Source organism: Sprattus sprattus (genome assembly GCF_963457725.1).
Source record: "Sprattus sprattus genome assembly, chromosome: 10".
Lineage (NCBI taxonomy): Eukaryota > Metazoa > Chordata > Actinopteri > Clupeiformes > Clupeidae > Sprattus > Sprattus sprattus.
In genome coordinates this window covers 18,720,348-18,737,699 of record NC_137908.1, presented here as the reverse complement: position 1 = coordinate 18,737,699, position 17,352 = coordinate 18,720,348, and the positions used below count along the sequence as shown (strand labels likewise).

Below are 17,352 nucleotides of genomic sequence, written 5' to 3'. Positions count from 1 at the left end.
TGAAATGTATATATCCGAGAAAGTGGAAAGTTGTTGGCCTGGATGGAAAGTGTGTGTGATTCTGACTGATGGTTTTTGACGTGGTGCAGTGTGATTGCACATCCAATAGTATGTATGTATGCGGTGCCTGCATCTGCACATACATGATAGGGTGGGTGATGATGAAAGAAAGTTTATGTGTGTGTGTGTTTGTGTGTGTGCATGAGTGTGTTTATGGGGAAAGGTCCTGTGGGGTTGCACATCTCCAGGATATCCCCACCCCTTTATGTATTACACTGCAGCTTGGATTCACTGGCCTCTACAGATGCTCACATACTAATTATGCACTTCCCTTTCCCATGATCCCTTTCTGCAGGGGACAGCTCTGTCCTTACTCAACTATGACCCTCAGTATCTGCTAACTCAGTTCAGTCATTATTGGTGTCACCTTCAGCTACCCTCTCCTCATGCAAGTTATGTCATGGGACCTCATAAATATCCCCATGACCCATTCTCAGTGATGTTAGGTCTGTCTGGTGGAGGGTTTGTCTTTTATTTGTTGTCTTGTGATTCACTGGAATTGTATTAATATTCTTAATTTCATTCATTTTAAGATCCTTTTGATGTTGAAGCATTATTTCTGTCTTGGCGTCCAGGTCTTATTTTCATGGTCTTGCAAAGTGCCTTCCCAACAGTGATTGTGATTGAGCCATGGGTGGAAAATCAAAAGTAAAATGGACCTGTCATCTTCAAGGGTAGACCACAAACACATGTAGAGTGATTTGCATTGACACTTTTTTTGTACGAGGTGATCCACACATGGAAAAGATGTACATTTGTATATGTATGTTTGGTATTGGATATTCAGTCCCTTACAAGGTTGTTCTTTACATCACAATTTCTTTCGTCAATTTTTTTTTAAACATTTCAATATAAACATACTTTTCTATAGATGTTTGGTTTTTGTACACTGTTTTTGGAGTCTGGTGTCTCTGTCGATTCGCAGAGATTGGGATCAAATAAAATTGTATTTCAAACTCTTTTAACGATGTTGACCTTTATTATAACACATGCCCTGAGGCTAGGCCTTCTTTTACTGTAGAAAGTGTTGCACACAAACGGGACATCGGTCATCACTATATGAACATTATTTGTTTTGTGTTGCAGAGGAAGGAAGGATGACTGAAACTGGTTTGTAAATTAGAACTAAAAATGGTTTATTAAAAATACAAATGGCAACAATGCAAAGTTTCAATGACAAAATTTGAGCTACCTTTTTAAGGATTCATAATTTAGCTTCATAATTAATATTAAGCTTAAACTTGTATTACTTATACAGCACTGCACTGTACATGACACAATGTCATTTATAATCAAATCAATCAATCAAACAAACTTTATTTAATACAGGAGGTAACAATGTGCCTCACGTATTTTTTGCACATATATAAGACATTATTTACATGATTTAGATACATAAGACTTGAACTAAAAAAATTGAAGTGCAATGAGTCATTTTAATGCAATGGATCTGTTTAAAAACTCTTGAATGAAATCCCTTTTAAATGATTTACTGGTGAATTGACTTGGTTCAAGTTTAATTTATTACAATCTCCTAATGACCTCCAGAATTGCTTTTGTGGGAGGTGAAATATAGATGGAACATATTTACAAATATTTAAATTGCTGGTATATACTGGCATGTACAGAATAAATAGAGAATGCATGGATTTGTAAACATCTCCTGCAAGTACAAAATCTCCTTTTTTACTTTACTGAACATAAACTTGGCACAGAAATTGTACAGGACAAGATATTATGAATAACATGTAGATTGCTACAGCTTAGTTGCAAACATATCAGTTCCCTTTTCAGGTTCTGTGCCACTGTTTTTATAGTTTAATTTATTAAAATCCTCTGTGATCTCCATTGAAGTTTTTCCTTTCGTTTCTGGGATAAAATACAACATGAATGCTGAAGTAAAGATGCAGTATCCAACAAATATCAGGAAACAGAACTGTCCCATTCCAGCCTGTGGGGAAAAAAAAAGATCACTGCAGGAACATTTTGAACTTCTCATAGTACAATATGTCACAAACGTTAGGGTAACTTAAAACATTCACACAGGAATGAAGCAAATAGCTTGTTCTTACCACAATATAGGGGAAAAGCATCCCAATGAGGAAAAGACTGGCCCAGTTAACAATGCCTCCAACTGCAAATGCTGAAGGACGCCAAACCTGAAGGAAGAGGTCAGCTGAAAGGCACATGGATGCTCCCGCTGCAATCAGACCAATCACAAAAGCAGATTGAAATAGATGAAAGAAAGACCTTCTAATTTGAAATTGAAATAACAACAGAAAGTAGCACTCCACAGCTGAACTCGCAAAGGCACTGTGACTTTGGAATTGTGCCTTGCTCCTTCAACCTTAGAGTTGACGTAGAAAAAGGTTGGTTGAAAAGACTGCATCTGCACTAGTCTATATCCAAACTTCCTACACAGAGAAACTTTAACCAGAGAATAAACTCACATGGCCCTAATCCATAAACACAAATGACAGAGAAGAGAAGGGCAATGTTGAGATAGGGCATCCAGGAGTACAGGTCCTATCAAAAGATGCAAAAGAGAAAGAACGGTTAGGGATTCTAAGTTCACACCCATGTATTTTAGCAAAGAATGGATTTGTAACTGTAGGTCAATAAGTCCACCACTGTGCCTGACACACAAACATTCAGCATCCTCAGATCCTGTATTTACTGTGCTGGACATTCAGCATCCTCAGATCCAGTATTTACTGTGCTGGACATAGCAGTTAATAAAACACTACTGTAAACAACTAACTGAGACATGTGTCTGTAAGGAATGTTACCTTGATGGTCAGCATGACGATCAACACAGACATCAACACTCCCATGAGGAGGTAGCCAAAGCCCAGCAGCCTCTTCCTGCCAGCACGATCAATCATAAAAGCCTGCACAGACACACACACACACACACACACACACACACACACACACACACACACACACACACACACACACATTAACACACCAGTTATACATCATCACACCATGAAGTTGTGGACTGTCACACTTGGAGTCAAAGAGGTAATTCAACATGGAATAAGTCTTCATTTTCAACCCCATAACACCTCACTCAATAAAACATGAATATTCACAGCACAACCTTGTAACAATATCTCTAAAAGACGTCGCTGTGTTAGCAAAGTTTTATCAGTGGCAAATAGTGTTTGCAAGGTTTTTACACACTTTTTAAGCAGGTAGTCCTGCTAGTTTCAGACAAAAACTCCAACACGCTTCTTTAAATGACAGTGCTTTAAAAATAGAACATCCAAATCAATGTGTATACTTCTAGTGAGTTTCGAAAATCACCTAGAGTATATGTGGTTTTCACAAACAGTGACTGAGCTATGAGTTAGTCTGAGCTGAGAGTTTTGTATATAAAAAATAATTGTGACATGTGTAGCTTGTAGGAAATGTATCACAAGCTAATGGAAGAGCCCCTTTTTTTGGCGTGTTCTTGCTACTTACACATGTTGTTACTGTAATCACTTCAGTTGCCCCAATGCCAAGAGAGAGATAGTGCATCTTGTCGGCTGGGACACCAGATTCCCGGAAAATGTCAAAAGCGTAAAAATAAATCTGCAAATGCAAGGACAAATGAAAAAATCCCTTATTTTCAATGAACACTCAATCCCACATGACAAACCATAGTTCATAAAGGAGAGCCAGTAAACAGGCAATACCAGTAATATAATACTAAAAATACAGCTCAGGATTCTTGCTTGTTGATTTGAGCTCAACAACCAATCAGAATTTCATCCCTCCGTCCTTGAAACAACAGTGTATGGCTAGGTCCAGGCCACTTTGTTTTACATTTACAGAGCCAGAGCTGTGTGCAAACACAAGAGTATTTTTCAGTGTAAACACAGAATGGACATCTAGAGGACTGTGAGGAGCAATTCAAAACAAAGAACTTTAACCCTAAAGGTGCGGTACGTGATTCTAATCCAATAAACGTTTTGGCAAATTGCTCTGCACGGCCTCTAGCTGTCTGTTTAGTGTGTGCACTCATAAAAACGTCACTGTTCGTACTCTGTAAATGGGAAACATAGTGGCTCAGACCGAGCCATAAATCAGCACATTCAGGAGCACGAAAGGGGTGTAATTTCATTGGCTGGTGAGCTTAAATATCAACAACCATTCGCCAGAACCACGGCATTTTTAAATACTTTTAATGGATTGACCATAGACTGGAACTGGAGCGATGGACACTCACTGCATTTATGCCGCAGAACTGCAACCCAGAGCAAGGAATCAGCAGTGCCAGCAGCTGCCAGCGCACGCAACGAGACCGCAGCACATCCAGCATAGTCTTGGTCTTTTCTCCCTGAGCACTCTCCCTCTCCTTCCTCATGTCCTCCAGCTCCAGCTTCAGATTCACTTCGTCTTCCTGCCACAGCCACTGAAGCGCTGAAAAATGCACACACACACACACACACATACACATACCATTGCACACACGCAGACAAACAGTAAGTATAGCTTGACCTGATCACATTATTTTATTATTATATCATCGCGATAGGAAGTGAGTGACGGACAGGCAGAACTAGGCAATGACATCCCTACTTGGAGCACCCTTTCCCTATCTCTGATGGCAATCAGATGATAATCTCACCTTTCTTACAGCCGTCCTCATCTCCTTTGTCAATGTAGAGGTAGCGTGGCGCCTCTGGGAAACACAGTAAGGACAGAAACTGCAGGATAGCAGGCAGGCCGCTCACGGCTAGCAGATAGGGCCACATGTCCTCTGTTCCCATCAACTCTCTGTGTGAAAGAGAGAGGATGTACGTAAGAGGTCATAGGCAGAAATAAAGATATTGGGATGAAAGGGAGGAGAAAGTTGCGCTCTGTAACTGATAAACTAAATTTGAGTGGCAAATTCACATCAGTACTTTGTACTTAATATCAAAGTATACCAAAGCATACTTGCACTGAATATACTGAGTTGTATAAAACCCTGAACCATGAACTTTATTTCTGTTTAAACCCATCGTGTCATTTATTTTCCAGTGTGCCTTGCGTAAATGACTGACAAGAGTTATACACAAGCAAGTGAACACCTCTTGAGGACATTGCAAGCACAAAGTATCTTCTCTGATTAACAAAATATTTACAAGTGTGTTACAGTTTATGAGACAGTTATGGGAAAGCTTTCGTGGTCTATCAGGTGTGTATGAAGGAACGGGAGAGACTTACTTGATACCGATCACCTGACCCAGGAGTTTCCCAAGGCTGAGAAAGATGGAACTGGTTAAGGTGAGAAAGCCACGCATCCTCTTTGGACAGCTTTCTCCCAAGTACATCAGGTGCAGATTTATCCCCAGACCTGAAACAATCCATTGATGGATAAGGTTGATACAGGGAACAAGGGGAAGAGATAAAGAAGAGACATTACAATATCAAACGCCTTAGAAAAAGAAAGATGAAGAAAGAACATTGAACAACACAGAAATGGAAACACAGAAGGAAAATGAAAGGGATAACAAAGAGAAAAAAGCTTGCATTATATGCAATGCGCAAATATGACTGCACATACCAGAATTGTACCCAAATAAAAATCTGCCAAGGAGGATCATCTCGAAGGATTTAGCCATTCGGCTTAGGACCATCATCACTGCTGCAAGGATGGCCACCACATTATTTATCTGCAGTGATGTCTTCCTGCAATAATGAAGGTAGTATAAATGGTGCTTAAATGGTGGAGGGTGGGCTGGGGGATGGGTGGCACAGGGAGGGTTTTGTGTGTGATTACAACAGTTGTTGATAGTATTTTGAATGAGGGGGAGACACTTCATCTCACCGTCCGTATTTGACTGAGAGGCTACCACAGTGGATGGCTCCAACCAAGCCCCCAAGGCTTGAGGTGGACACGATGAAGGACCATATGAGGGTGTTGGTGGACTCTCCCAAAGGAACTTCATACCTGCCCAGCCAGGTCTGGTTCACAAAGCTCTGGATGTGCTGCAGGCAGACAGGTAGCATTCTGTTCACACCAGCATTGTTCGATATCTTCATGACATGGGTGGGGGGAGAGACGGGTCTAACTCTAACGTTTTTACATTATTGGTACTACTACATTTTTGGTAAGTAATTACATTATCAGCTTTTAATACATTCAGAATGGAAACATAATTACATGATATGTAGTTATTACATTATTGGCTGCTACATGGCTATTTAACGTTGTTCCAAAAAAGATTACTGGTGTGTAGATTTGCAGGAACCTTACTTCAGCGGGAGAAGTCATGATGGAAACCTGAATTCCATACTGGAGTGTTCCGCCAACTCCCAGAACCACAGTCAACAAGTACAGCCTCCAGTACTGAGTCTGAGATAGAGAAGATGTCACACTCGGTGGCCAAACTTTTCAGAAATAGTGACCAATACCATTGTTTCACATAGACACTATTGTCTATGTGAAACAAAGATGTAATACCACGTACACACTCCCCACTGACTAACAATGATATAAGAATAAGAATCATTACGAACAAAACAAAAATGCATGGCACTGAACTTCAGGTAGTTTACAGCTTCACAGCAATACAAAAATTGTATGGTTTAATGGTGTTGAAGTGTATGGTGCTCTCTGATGCCAGTGAAATTATTTGGCTTAAGTCTGTCATTAGGATGGAAGTGGTGTGAGTAGATAACATGGTGCTTACCAGCTCTTTTAGGTTGGTTTTCATGGTTATGGGCAAACAAGAGGAGCTGAGGAGTGCGTTAACCTGAAGCGAGCCAAAAGAGGAGCTGAGGAGTGCGCTACCCTGAGGCGAGCCAAGACAAAGAGCCTCACTCCATCTGGGGATATTTATCCCCTTTCTGATTCCCAGCCACTAAGGTTAATCATATCATGTTGGATGGCCAAACCATTTACACTCTATCTGTGTGTGTGTGTTTTTCAAATATTTTGAACATTAACTGCAAGACAGTAGACCTAGAGATATTCCCCACATATATTCCCTGAAAGCTGCATTCAGGTATGCCCTGGATGAAACTGGTTTACAGCAGCTCATTTGGAACTACTGCGGCAGTCTTGTGTGTAGTCTACCGGCAAGTGACTACACACTTGTTTCTTATTTGTAGACATCGTGGTCTAGGTTAGCCATTTTTGAGAGGTCACGTAGTCAATGTTTTTAATAATAAGGAAGCTGTTTAGCAGAGGAACCAGAAAGCTGAGCACAGGGCATGGACACTCATTGGTTTGCTCAGTGGGCAGACCTGGGGACTGCCCCTACACTCCTTTGATTGCGTCTGGCAAAGGGACGCCATTGTGCTTTGAGGGTGTGGTGTACTCACTTGTTTTTAAAGTCATTGTTATTGTCCTGTTTTATTCCAGAATGTGACTCACATTTGGTTCCATTTCTGTTCTGATGGGCAAGTGAAGGGGCACAAAGAGAGAGCAATTTTGTATTATTTTTTAGGAGACCTACTGTTTTTATTAATACTGATGATGACCTTGTGACACGAAACTGTGATGTAACTTCTTACCTTGCTAATCCAATAATCCAAACAGTGATTGATCCCTGGAGTGACTAAACTAAAGGGGGTGTTGATGAAACGTAATGCTATGGCGCTCAATTTATTCTTGTTGTTGAGTATTTTTCAGTCTGAACTTAAACTTATTAAGGGGCTTACAGTTTGCTGTTAAGGTGGATTGTGTGTCCTTAAAACATATCCATCACGCTTGTATGCACTTTATGATTATTTTCCTACCACTTGTCAACTGCTTCTCTTGTTGAAACAAGTTCTTTATGAAAAGATGGCATAAACCAACTTCAAGGCAGTGGTAATGGAGACACTTACTTTATTACAAATATGAAGGGAAAACAAGTTTGAAACACTTGAAAGAGTTGCTGTGTTTACATTTTTTTTGTCAAAAATAAATTAAACATGGACCACCATGGAAATCTCTGATGTTGTATGTTAACTCCAATCATTGTCTCATGTCTCATCATCTTAGAATAAGTCTTTCATTTGGTTAAATGATTTACAGTTGTGGGGAAGTTACACATTTTAAGGGAACATGTATTTACAATACAGAGAGAAAATCCCTCTTCAGAATAAAAAGGGTGCGCACAGGTCTCTAGAACTTTGTTGCATGCACAAAGTCTCCCTTCTCAATTTCTGTGCCCATACCCTTAAAGTTTAATTTGTTGAAGTCTTCAGTGATCTCCACCATTGTTTTTCCTTTAGTTTCTGGGATAAAATATAACATGAATGCTGCGCTGAAGATGCAGTAGGCAACAAATATCAGGAAACAGAACTGTCCCAATCCATCCTGCAAAAAAATAGATCAATTTAAAGATATACAAACTCCAAACTGCTTCTGACAATTTGTCCAATAGTTATGCTGAGTAGATACAAAGCTTCCAAAGCACGTTTAACAAATCATTAACGCCAACATGGAGTAAAGATATGTGAGCTGGTAAGTTTGGAAAGCTGAAGGCTTGGTCTTACCACAATGTATGGGAAGAGCATCCCAATGAGGAACAGGCTGAGCCAGTTAATAGTGCCGCTGACCACGTATGCTGATGGACGCCAAGCCTGCAGGAATAGGTCAGCTGGCAGGCACATAGACACTCCCGCTAAAGACACAGGAAAAGACTGGATCAGAGTTCATATAAGGGAATCTTCCTCATGGACTTGGGAGGCAGTGAAATACCCCTGTCTTTGCTGTGGCAATTAGTTAGTACATTTTTCTCATTAGGGATCCCCTCTGATGACAACATGGGGGAAGCAATGTCTTTTTGACAGTTGAATGTATGTATGAGATGGAGTAATGTTTAGGTAGCTAGGACTATATGGGGAGTGGGGGGAGGGATAACTGTATGCACAGGGAACAGGATCTGGTAGATGAGTATGCAAGGATGAATGAATGAGACCAGAATGAATGTTGATCATATGCCTGGTGGGATTACTATTGCTATTGTTGCACAGGTATGGATGTATGAATGGAGGAGCAGTTTGGTCAGGATGAATGCTGAGTGTTTGGTGTGATTGCTTTTTGCACAGGAGTGTGGGAATTTACAGATTGCTATTTTTTGCACATGAATGTTTGTTAACACAATACTATGTACAACAATTTTGCACTGTCTGTCCAATAGTTTTTAGTGATCGTTTTCGTATCTGTGTTTTGTCTTGCCCATGTGATGAACTGGTTGTATGTTGTATGTTATTTCGTACTGATGTGATGCAGCTATTACCCAGATCCATACAAATGTATCCCCTGGGAAACACAATAAAATGACTTGACTTGATGCAGATTTGTATCAAACTGTCAGATTCTCATGATTCATTATGATTTCTCATCAAAATTACATCATATCAAAATCATTATGCTGCTACTTTATAATTGACTTTGAATAACTTAAAGAAGGCGTCAGAAAGCTAACTTCCAAAACTCATAGCTTTGCACTTTCTGGCGTGCTTGCTGGTCAATGAGCTATGTGAAAAACAATAACAAGGAAATACTCACATGGCCCCAAGCCATAGACGCAGATGACAGAGAAGATGAGTGCAATGTTGAAGTAGGGAACCCAAGGGTAGAAATCCTGTGATGGGACAAGACAGCTATTTAATGTACTTAGTACTATTGACTGTACATTTACTTTACATTAAACAGACAAGACAAGGTTATGGCCCTGGCAGTGATCAACTTTACCTTAATGGTCAGCATGACAATCAGCACAGACATGACCACACCCATCAAGAGGTAGCCAAAGCCCATCAGTTTCTTTCTGCCAGCACGGTCAATCACAAAAGCCTGTAAATACACACGCACGCACGCACACACGCACACACACACACACACACACACACACACATACACACTCATTAATAAATCACCAAATGCATGGGATGAATGTGTATTTTACATGTACATGTCTGAAGAACCACAGCATGACATGGTATGACAGAAACTCTACATGGTAAAGACTGTGCAGTCAGCAGCCAGAAGATGGTGCTGCATCATCATCTTTTTTGATGAGACTTCAGCATAGCAATGACATGGGCAGGTGTCTGTACTTTTAAGTCTGAACCCAAGGGTTGAGCTAAAACATTATCTGCCTTTAGTTTTAACATGGGCATGAGAGAGAAGAGGTGTTTATGTCCTGCAAAGAAATTAACACCATACACCTTAACTTAGATAATGCGACAAATGTAATAAAATAAAATGCGACAAATGTAATAAAATGCTACAAATGCTATTCTGTTTTTCAAAAGAACAGTACTTTGTCACAAAGGGTTTTTAATGTATCATGAATGTCTACTATGTCCTTTCTGTGTGCATGCATATCTGTTGAGATACCTACACAGATTGTTACAGTGATCAGTTCAGTTGCCCCGATACCAATAGAGAGATAACGCATCTTGTCCTCCTCAATTCCAGATTCACGGAAAATGTCAAATGCGTAAAAATAAAGCTGTGCATAAAAGGGAAATAAAACAATCATTCAATTTCAAAGCATACTAAACATTGCATTTTTTTTTTTCCAAGGGAAAAGTCTTCAATGTAAATGAGCAATAAGTAAGCCAATGCTCTCCCTCACCGCATTGATTCCACAGAACTGCACGCCAGCACAGGGGAGAGCCAGTGCCAACAGCTGCCAGCGCACGCAACGAGATCGCAGCACATCCAGCACAGTCTTGGCCTTCTCTCCCTGAGCACTCTCCCTCTCCTTCCTCATGTCCTCCAGCTCCAGCTTCAGATCATCTTCTTGCCACAGCCACTGGAGGGCTGTAACACACACACACACACACACACACACACACACACACACACACACACACACACACACACACACACAGTTTAAAAAAAACTAAACATTTAATCTAAGTGTAGTGCCTTTCTGTTTCTAACACTGTCATAACATTTTTTTCACATAGACTTTAAGCCTATTCGTTAGTAGTTTTTTAAACTGTTGGCAGAATTGAATCTAAATGGGTGATAAAAAGACAGAACAGAAGAAATGAGCAGGAAAAACATAGCCTTGAAACTACTTTGAGACTGCGGCCTACATCTTAAGAGGATTAACAGGGAACCAAGAATGGAATGCAAGATTATAGATAGCAATTAACTCAATAAACCCATACGGTTGAGGTTAACTGATTTACTTATTTTTGACCTTCTGCTGATGGACACAGGAAATGTCTGTGTGTAAGTTTCTGAAGATCTTTGCATTTTCAATGTACATGTCATAAACGGTATGTGTAGCCTCACCTTTCTTACAGCCATCCTCATCTCCCTTGTCAATATAGAGGTAGCGTGGTGCCTCTGGGAAACACAGTAAGGACAGAAACTGCAGGATAGCAGGCAGGCCGCTCACAGCTAGCACGTAGGGCCACATGTCCTCTGTGCCCATCAACTCTCTGTGTAGAGAGAGAAACATTATTTGTTACTACGATGAAAAAGAAAGGAAAAGCTAGCTGAGATAACTGAGGCACACAACAACCTTTTTGTGATTGACATGACATGTTTTCCTCTCATTTGTCCTTCCTTACCAGTCATCTGCTGGTCTGGATATAGTTGTGTATATGTAATATAGTGTGTCTGGATATAGTTGTGTTTGTGTAATATAGCGTGTCTGGATATAGTTGTGTATATGTAGTATAGTTTGTGGGAGAGACAAAAAGGACTCACTTGATTCCAACCACCTGGCCCACCAGTTTACCGAGGCCGATGAAAATTGAGCAGGTTAAAGTGAGAAACCCACGTAGCTTCTTTGGCGAGCTTTCACCCACGTACATCAGGTGCACACTCAGCCCCAGACCTGAAAGAATCCACGCCAGGGTAGGGTGGACACAGGGAACAAGAAGAAGGGATAACAATGTTGAATATCCTGACAGAATGCGACAAAGAGAAGAGCTTTCCCAAAAGTCAAGGACTAATAGTAACACATACCGACATTGTATCCATACAAGAATCTACCAATCAAGATCATCTCAAACGATTTAGCCATCCTGCTCAGGACCATCAAAACAGCAGCAACGATGGCCACTACGTTGTTTATTAGGAGGGCCTTTTTCCTGCAAAATGAATGGACACCAACCACATATGCAAGACAGTATGCAGATACATTTCACATAACATTCTATAAAATAAATTACTAATTAGGTGAAATGAATGATATGATGAAGGATGAATGACATTTGCTTGTGAGTCTGTGTGCCCTTAAGGGCTGAATCTCACCGTCCGTGTTTGACTGGAAGGCTGCCACTGTGAACGGCCCCAGCCCAACCCCCCAGGCTGAAGATGGACATGATGAAGGACCATATAAGGGTGTTGGTGGACTCTCCCACAGGAACTTCATACCTGCCCAGCCAGGTCTGGTTCACAAAGCTCTGGATGTGCTGCAGGCAGAAAAGCATTATTTACACAGTCTGGTGAGGCCTATCACCACACGCTCTGAAGGATGAGGGGAGTAAATAATTTGTCCATTAAGGTTTTTCAAAACACTAACCTCAGCAGGCGAGGTCATGATGGAAACTTGAATTCCATACTGGAATGATCCCCCAATGCCCAGCACCAATGTCAACAGGTACAGCCTCCAGTACTGAGTCTAAGAGCAGAAACAGATTTCACACTTTAACACCCATGCCACTAGCCTGACGATGTCATACTCATGATTCTAGTCAGAATATGAGTCTGATACCGAACCTTTGGGCTGTGATTATGGGGCGTGTTTCAACGAACCAGGAAAGAAAATGCCTATTCGCTGAATTGGATACCTAGAACCAATCAGAGCAACGTAGTAGCCTATTACCATCTGATAGATTAAACTTTTACCTGATCCCGTAGGAAGGACGGCAAAAACATCTTTCAATCGACAAATGCCTTGATCGCGTTTCTCTGTTCCTCTTTCAAAATGAATGCGCTGTCAATGTATGTTGAGATATGCCTGCTCACGTTAATTAATTAGCATTAAAGGGATAGTTCGGTTTTTAAGACATGAAGTTGTATGGCATCTACATCACCAGTGTAATGCAATCCACGCTGAAAGTTTGATTCACCAAAGTTGCCTGAGAGAAACGTGCATCACAGGAAAACGATGAAAACTGAGACAACATTTGATAAAATTGACATAAAGCATCGTTTTCCTGTGATGGACGTTTCTCTCAGGCAACTTTGGTGAATCAAACTTTCGCGAATCAACTTTCGGCGAATCAAAGAGGTATACTCTAGCTGTGAGATTGCATTATCGAGCGTAATGAAAATAGGGCCAAGTGATAACGAGGTGTGACTTTTTCCACTACAACGGTTTTGGGATGCAAATATATCACTCTTTTGAACACATAATGTTTTGGGAAGAGAAACGTTTTATTTTCCTGGGTCTAGAAACCTGCCGGACTACTTTCGGTTTGACCAAAACTGGACGAGAACTCTGCTCACAGGACGCTGTCGGAGGTAAAGTCAGCGTGGATTGAATTACACTGGTGATGTAGATGCCATACAACTTCATGTCTTAAAAACCGAACTATCCCTTTAAGGCTACAAGCTACAGTTGGTTTCAATGGGTTTTTTGTGTACGCGTTAGCAATGATCTAACAATAATGGTCTAGAGAGCTTTAGTTAAGACAAACAATACTCTGCAACATTCGTGTTGCACATGCACAACTAACCAAGTCAATGTAGACATTAAAAAGCACCCGAGACGCGGCCATCTTGGTCGGAGTTCGAATCTACCGGTTAATTCAACTCAAGCGTTGGTATCTGTCCATCAACATATAAAGCCCGCCCTGACAATTTGATGGTCCGGTTTTATCCGACCGATGAAACTCTCTCCCAATTAGCCCAGAGCCAGACCAAATCTCCCTGACCAAAAATGTTGTGGGCTGGGTTTGGGCTGGTATCCAGGCTACCATGCCACAGGAGGAGAGTATATTTGACCACATCTACACTCAAAACAAATAATACACATCTCATAACCACAATATGGGCAGGAGAAACAGTTTTCCACATGACTAAACTACACTAATAAAGTAACTATGGGAGTAATAAAAAAGATGAGGTTATTCAGTGTGATGTGACTCAGATTGAGGCTATCCCATCACTCTACGATGGTGTAGGTACAGGTAAAGATGTGAGAGATGAAGAACATGTTTCTTACCAGCTCTTGCAGCGCAGTCTTCATGACTGTGGACTCCGTGGATGATGACTGGAGAGAGAGAAGAGCTCAAGTGGGCACTCACCTTGGGCAAGGGGGGATAAAGAGTCCTGATCTGCAGCTGTTATATATCATCCTGAGTCCCATCAACCATGATTCTACGCAGGTTGTGTCAAAAATGTTAATCATTAACTGAGAAGAGAAAAGGAAAGTTTTGTACGTCTGGATGGAACTAGAACTGTCTGTCCTGCAGCTGGTCATTCTGAGTTATCATGTGTTGGCTTTTCACATTGAGACATTGTGGAACTTTTAGGTAGTTACTGTTACAATGTAAGTATGGGTGGCCTTCAGTTTACAGATATGCTTTACCCGTAGACAACTGCAGGGCCAAAACAATGTCCATTATATTGAATAGAAATGCCACAGCAGTCAAAGAGATTTCCTGAAATGATATTATGATAGTTATATCACCACTCGTAATGATGTCCATGCAGGAATTAGTACAAAGCTTCTATATTACTACATTGTTACAGGCATGACCTTATGGAGAGACAGACTTGGAGCGTGAGAACATATTTTGCTACGAGAGTTGCTGGGAGTTGAATTCATGAAACATTCAGGTCTGTAGCCCCAGGCCTAATGAAACCCTTTTCTCACACAAATACACGAAAGAACTGTAAGGGGACCAAAACTGTTGTAAACTTCCATGCACCTCTTTGGATTACCATGGTAAATTAGTACCTGAGTTTGACGTCTGCACGTTTAAACATTATTACAGCACAGAACCTGACGTCAGAGATGACGTGCAGGAGGTAAATGAAACATGAAAGGCTACGTGCACGAGACAAATCCCATAATATATAAATATGTAAACACACAAACAGATGTACAAATGGAACAACACACACAGTGAACACTTATCCTTTACAATGCCTATTTGAGTTATTACCTTGGTGGAGCTTCATACAGCACCATCCTCCATTGATTTACAGTAGGCCTATGTCTATCTGAAAACCAGTAATGAAATGTATGTTTGCTAATGTGTTGAACAGTGTGTGGCAGAAAGGACTGGCAGCTGGCAACAGTTTCCGAGAAAATGGGAAAAGTGGTAAACAAAGAACTGCCAGAGAAGGCATTGCTTATCGCTTTTTATTTTTCTGCTAATGTCTGGTGTAAGACGTAACTTTCTTAGACCAATAAGGGACTAGGCGTCTGGAAGGTTTGGGTGGATTCGTCTCTCTCTTTGCTTCGCTGAAAAAGTTACATTTATTAAAACACCTTTCTTATGACGCTCATAATTAATGCACATCGTCTGTATCTGAATTCCTCCCTTACTCACTAAAAACTGGTTTAAAAGGAATAGAGATTCCATAAGGCAATTCCATAGACATAACCTGTAATCTAGTGCTGGACTAACTCAGAGGTCCCATAGTGCTGTTAAAGGCGCTTATCTCCCTCTGGAACGAAATACTGTTTTCTGATTGGCTAATGGGGTGTAGAATAAGTTCGTATAGATGGACACCTTGGACGTAGTCCCAGTAGAAAAGTTAAATCGCCGTTCCATATCAATGCTCTTGAATGGTTACCATTGACAACCAACGTAACGTTTTTTTTTCTTCAAAAAACGCACTACTTTCTCTAACGGGAGCACTAGGCTTCAAATCAAGAATTCATCAGGTTATTATGCATATTAAGTTTCCTAAAGATAAAGGAAATTCTAAATAATAATAATAATAAAAATAAAAAACTTTTTGGATGTTGTAAACGGGAGATAAGCGGGATAACGGCCTCCGAGCTGTCCAGTTCTACAAAGATAATGGACTTCGCGGCGCAACACCACTCCGCTGCGCGTCGTGGCGTTCTTTGCCCCGCAGCGTCCATTATCTTTGTAGAACTGGACAGCTCGTCGGCCGTTATCCCTTACATATTTCAGCTTGTTAACACAACCTGGTTCAGTGACAGAGCGCCAGACTGCTCGTCCGCTCTTAGTATAACCAGTCGCGTGCAGTGCAGCGGCTGAGCAGCAGTCCTATCGCTATATTACAGTGCCCTCCGCAATTATTGGCACTCTTAGTGAATGTGCCCAAAACAGGCTATGAAAAAATATTTGTTTGCTGTTTATCCTCTTGTCTTTTACTCAAAATATTCACAAAAATCTTACCTTTTCATTGAAATAAAATTATTGATTATTAAATTATTATTATTATTAAATAGCTACTATTCTCCTAAACACGTGTGCCACAATTATTTGCACCCCTTAATTCAATGTTTGAGCAACCTCCCTTTGCCAAGATAACAGCTCCAAGTCTTCTCCTATAATGCGTGATGAGGTTGGTGAACACATGGCACAGACCTGAGACCATTCCTACATACAGTATCTCTGCAGATCCTTCAGATTCTGAGGTCAACACATTTGCAGATTCGGCTTCAGCTCTTCCCACAGATTTTCTATGGGGTTTAGGTCTGGGGACTGTGATGGCCATGGCAAAACCTTTATTCTGCTGTCGGTGAACCATTTTTGTGTTGATTTTGAGGTGTGCTTCATGTCCTGTGATCATTGTCCTGCTGGGAGGTCCAACCACGGCCCATTTTAAGCTTCCTAGAGGGGGGCTGTTAGGTTTTTATTTAATATCTGCTGGTATTTGATGGAGTACATGATACCATGTATCCTAACAAGATGTCCAGGGCCTTTGGAAGAAAAACAGCCCAACAACATCAGAGATCCGCCACCATACTTCAATGTGGGTATGGGGTGCTCTTCTGTATGGCTATATTTCTGTCTACGCCAAACCCACCTTTGATGTTTGTTGCCAAGAAGCCTTTTTTTGGTCTCATCTGACCATATAACTCTAATATAAAAGTCTGACTTACATTTGGCAAACTGTAGGCACTTTAGTTTGTTGTTGATTGACAGCAGAGGCTTTTTTCTGATAACCCTCAAAAACAACTTGTGGTGATGTAGGTGCAGTCTGATGGTAGTTTGGAGACTTTCTGACCCCAGGGCTTAACTTACCTCTGCAATTATCCAGCTGTGATCCTTGGAGATTCTTTTACCAGTCGAACCATCCTCCTCACGGTGCGTGGGGTTAAATTACAGATAGGTCCTCTTCCAGGCTGATTCCTGACATCTGCTGTCGCTTTTAACTTCTTAACTATTGCCCTGATTGTGGAAGTGGTT

At 40.9% G+C, this 17,352-nt stretch overlaps 2 protein-coding genes across 2 annotated transcripts; both read right to left on the bottom strand.

Moving 5' to 3' along the window:
* Positions 1 to 1,816: 1,816 nt before the first annotated feature.
* On the bottom strand, positions 1,817 to 6,755 carry LOC308371240 (solute carrier family 2, facilitated glucose transporter member 11-like; the record flags this gene model as incomplete). Its single annotated transcript, XM_080846086.1, has 12 exons — positions 1,817 to 2,011; positions 2,133 to 2,260; positions 2,511 to 2,586; positions 2,850 to 2,951; positions 3,532 to 3,642; positions 4,280 to 4,473; positions 4,682 to 4,830; positions 5,263 to 5,392; positions 5,603 to 5,727; positions 5,867 to 6,027; positions 6,296 to 6,394; positions 6,732 to 6,755. The coding sequence occupies 12 exons, from the start codon at positions 6,753 to 6,755 to the stop codon at positions 1,817 to 1,819; spliced, it is 1,494 nt and encodes a 497-aa protein (XP_080702212.1).
* Positions 6,756 to 8,152: 1,397 nt separating this feature from the next.
* LOC308370802 (solute carrier family 2, facilitated glucose transporter member 11-like) lies at positions 8,153 to 14,201 on the bottom strand (the record flags this gene model as incomplete). The annotated part of the gene is made up of 12 exons (XM_080845517.1): positions 8,153 to 8,347; positions 8,527 to 8,654; positions 9,545 to 9,620; positions 9,731 to 9,832; positions 10,383 to 10,493; positions 10,620 to 10,807; positions 11,291 to 11,439; positions 11,711 to 11,840; positions 11,972 to 12,096; positions 12,260 to 12,420; positions 12,531 to 12,629; positions 14,178 to 14,201. The coding sequence occupies 12 exons, from the start codon at positions 14,199 to 14,201 to the stop codon at positions 8,153 to 8,155; spliced, it is 1,488 nt and encodes a 495-aa protein (XP_080701643.1).
* Positions 14,202 to 17,352: the final 3,151 nt, after the last annotated feature.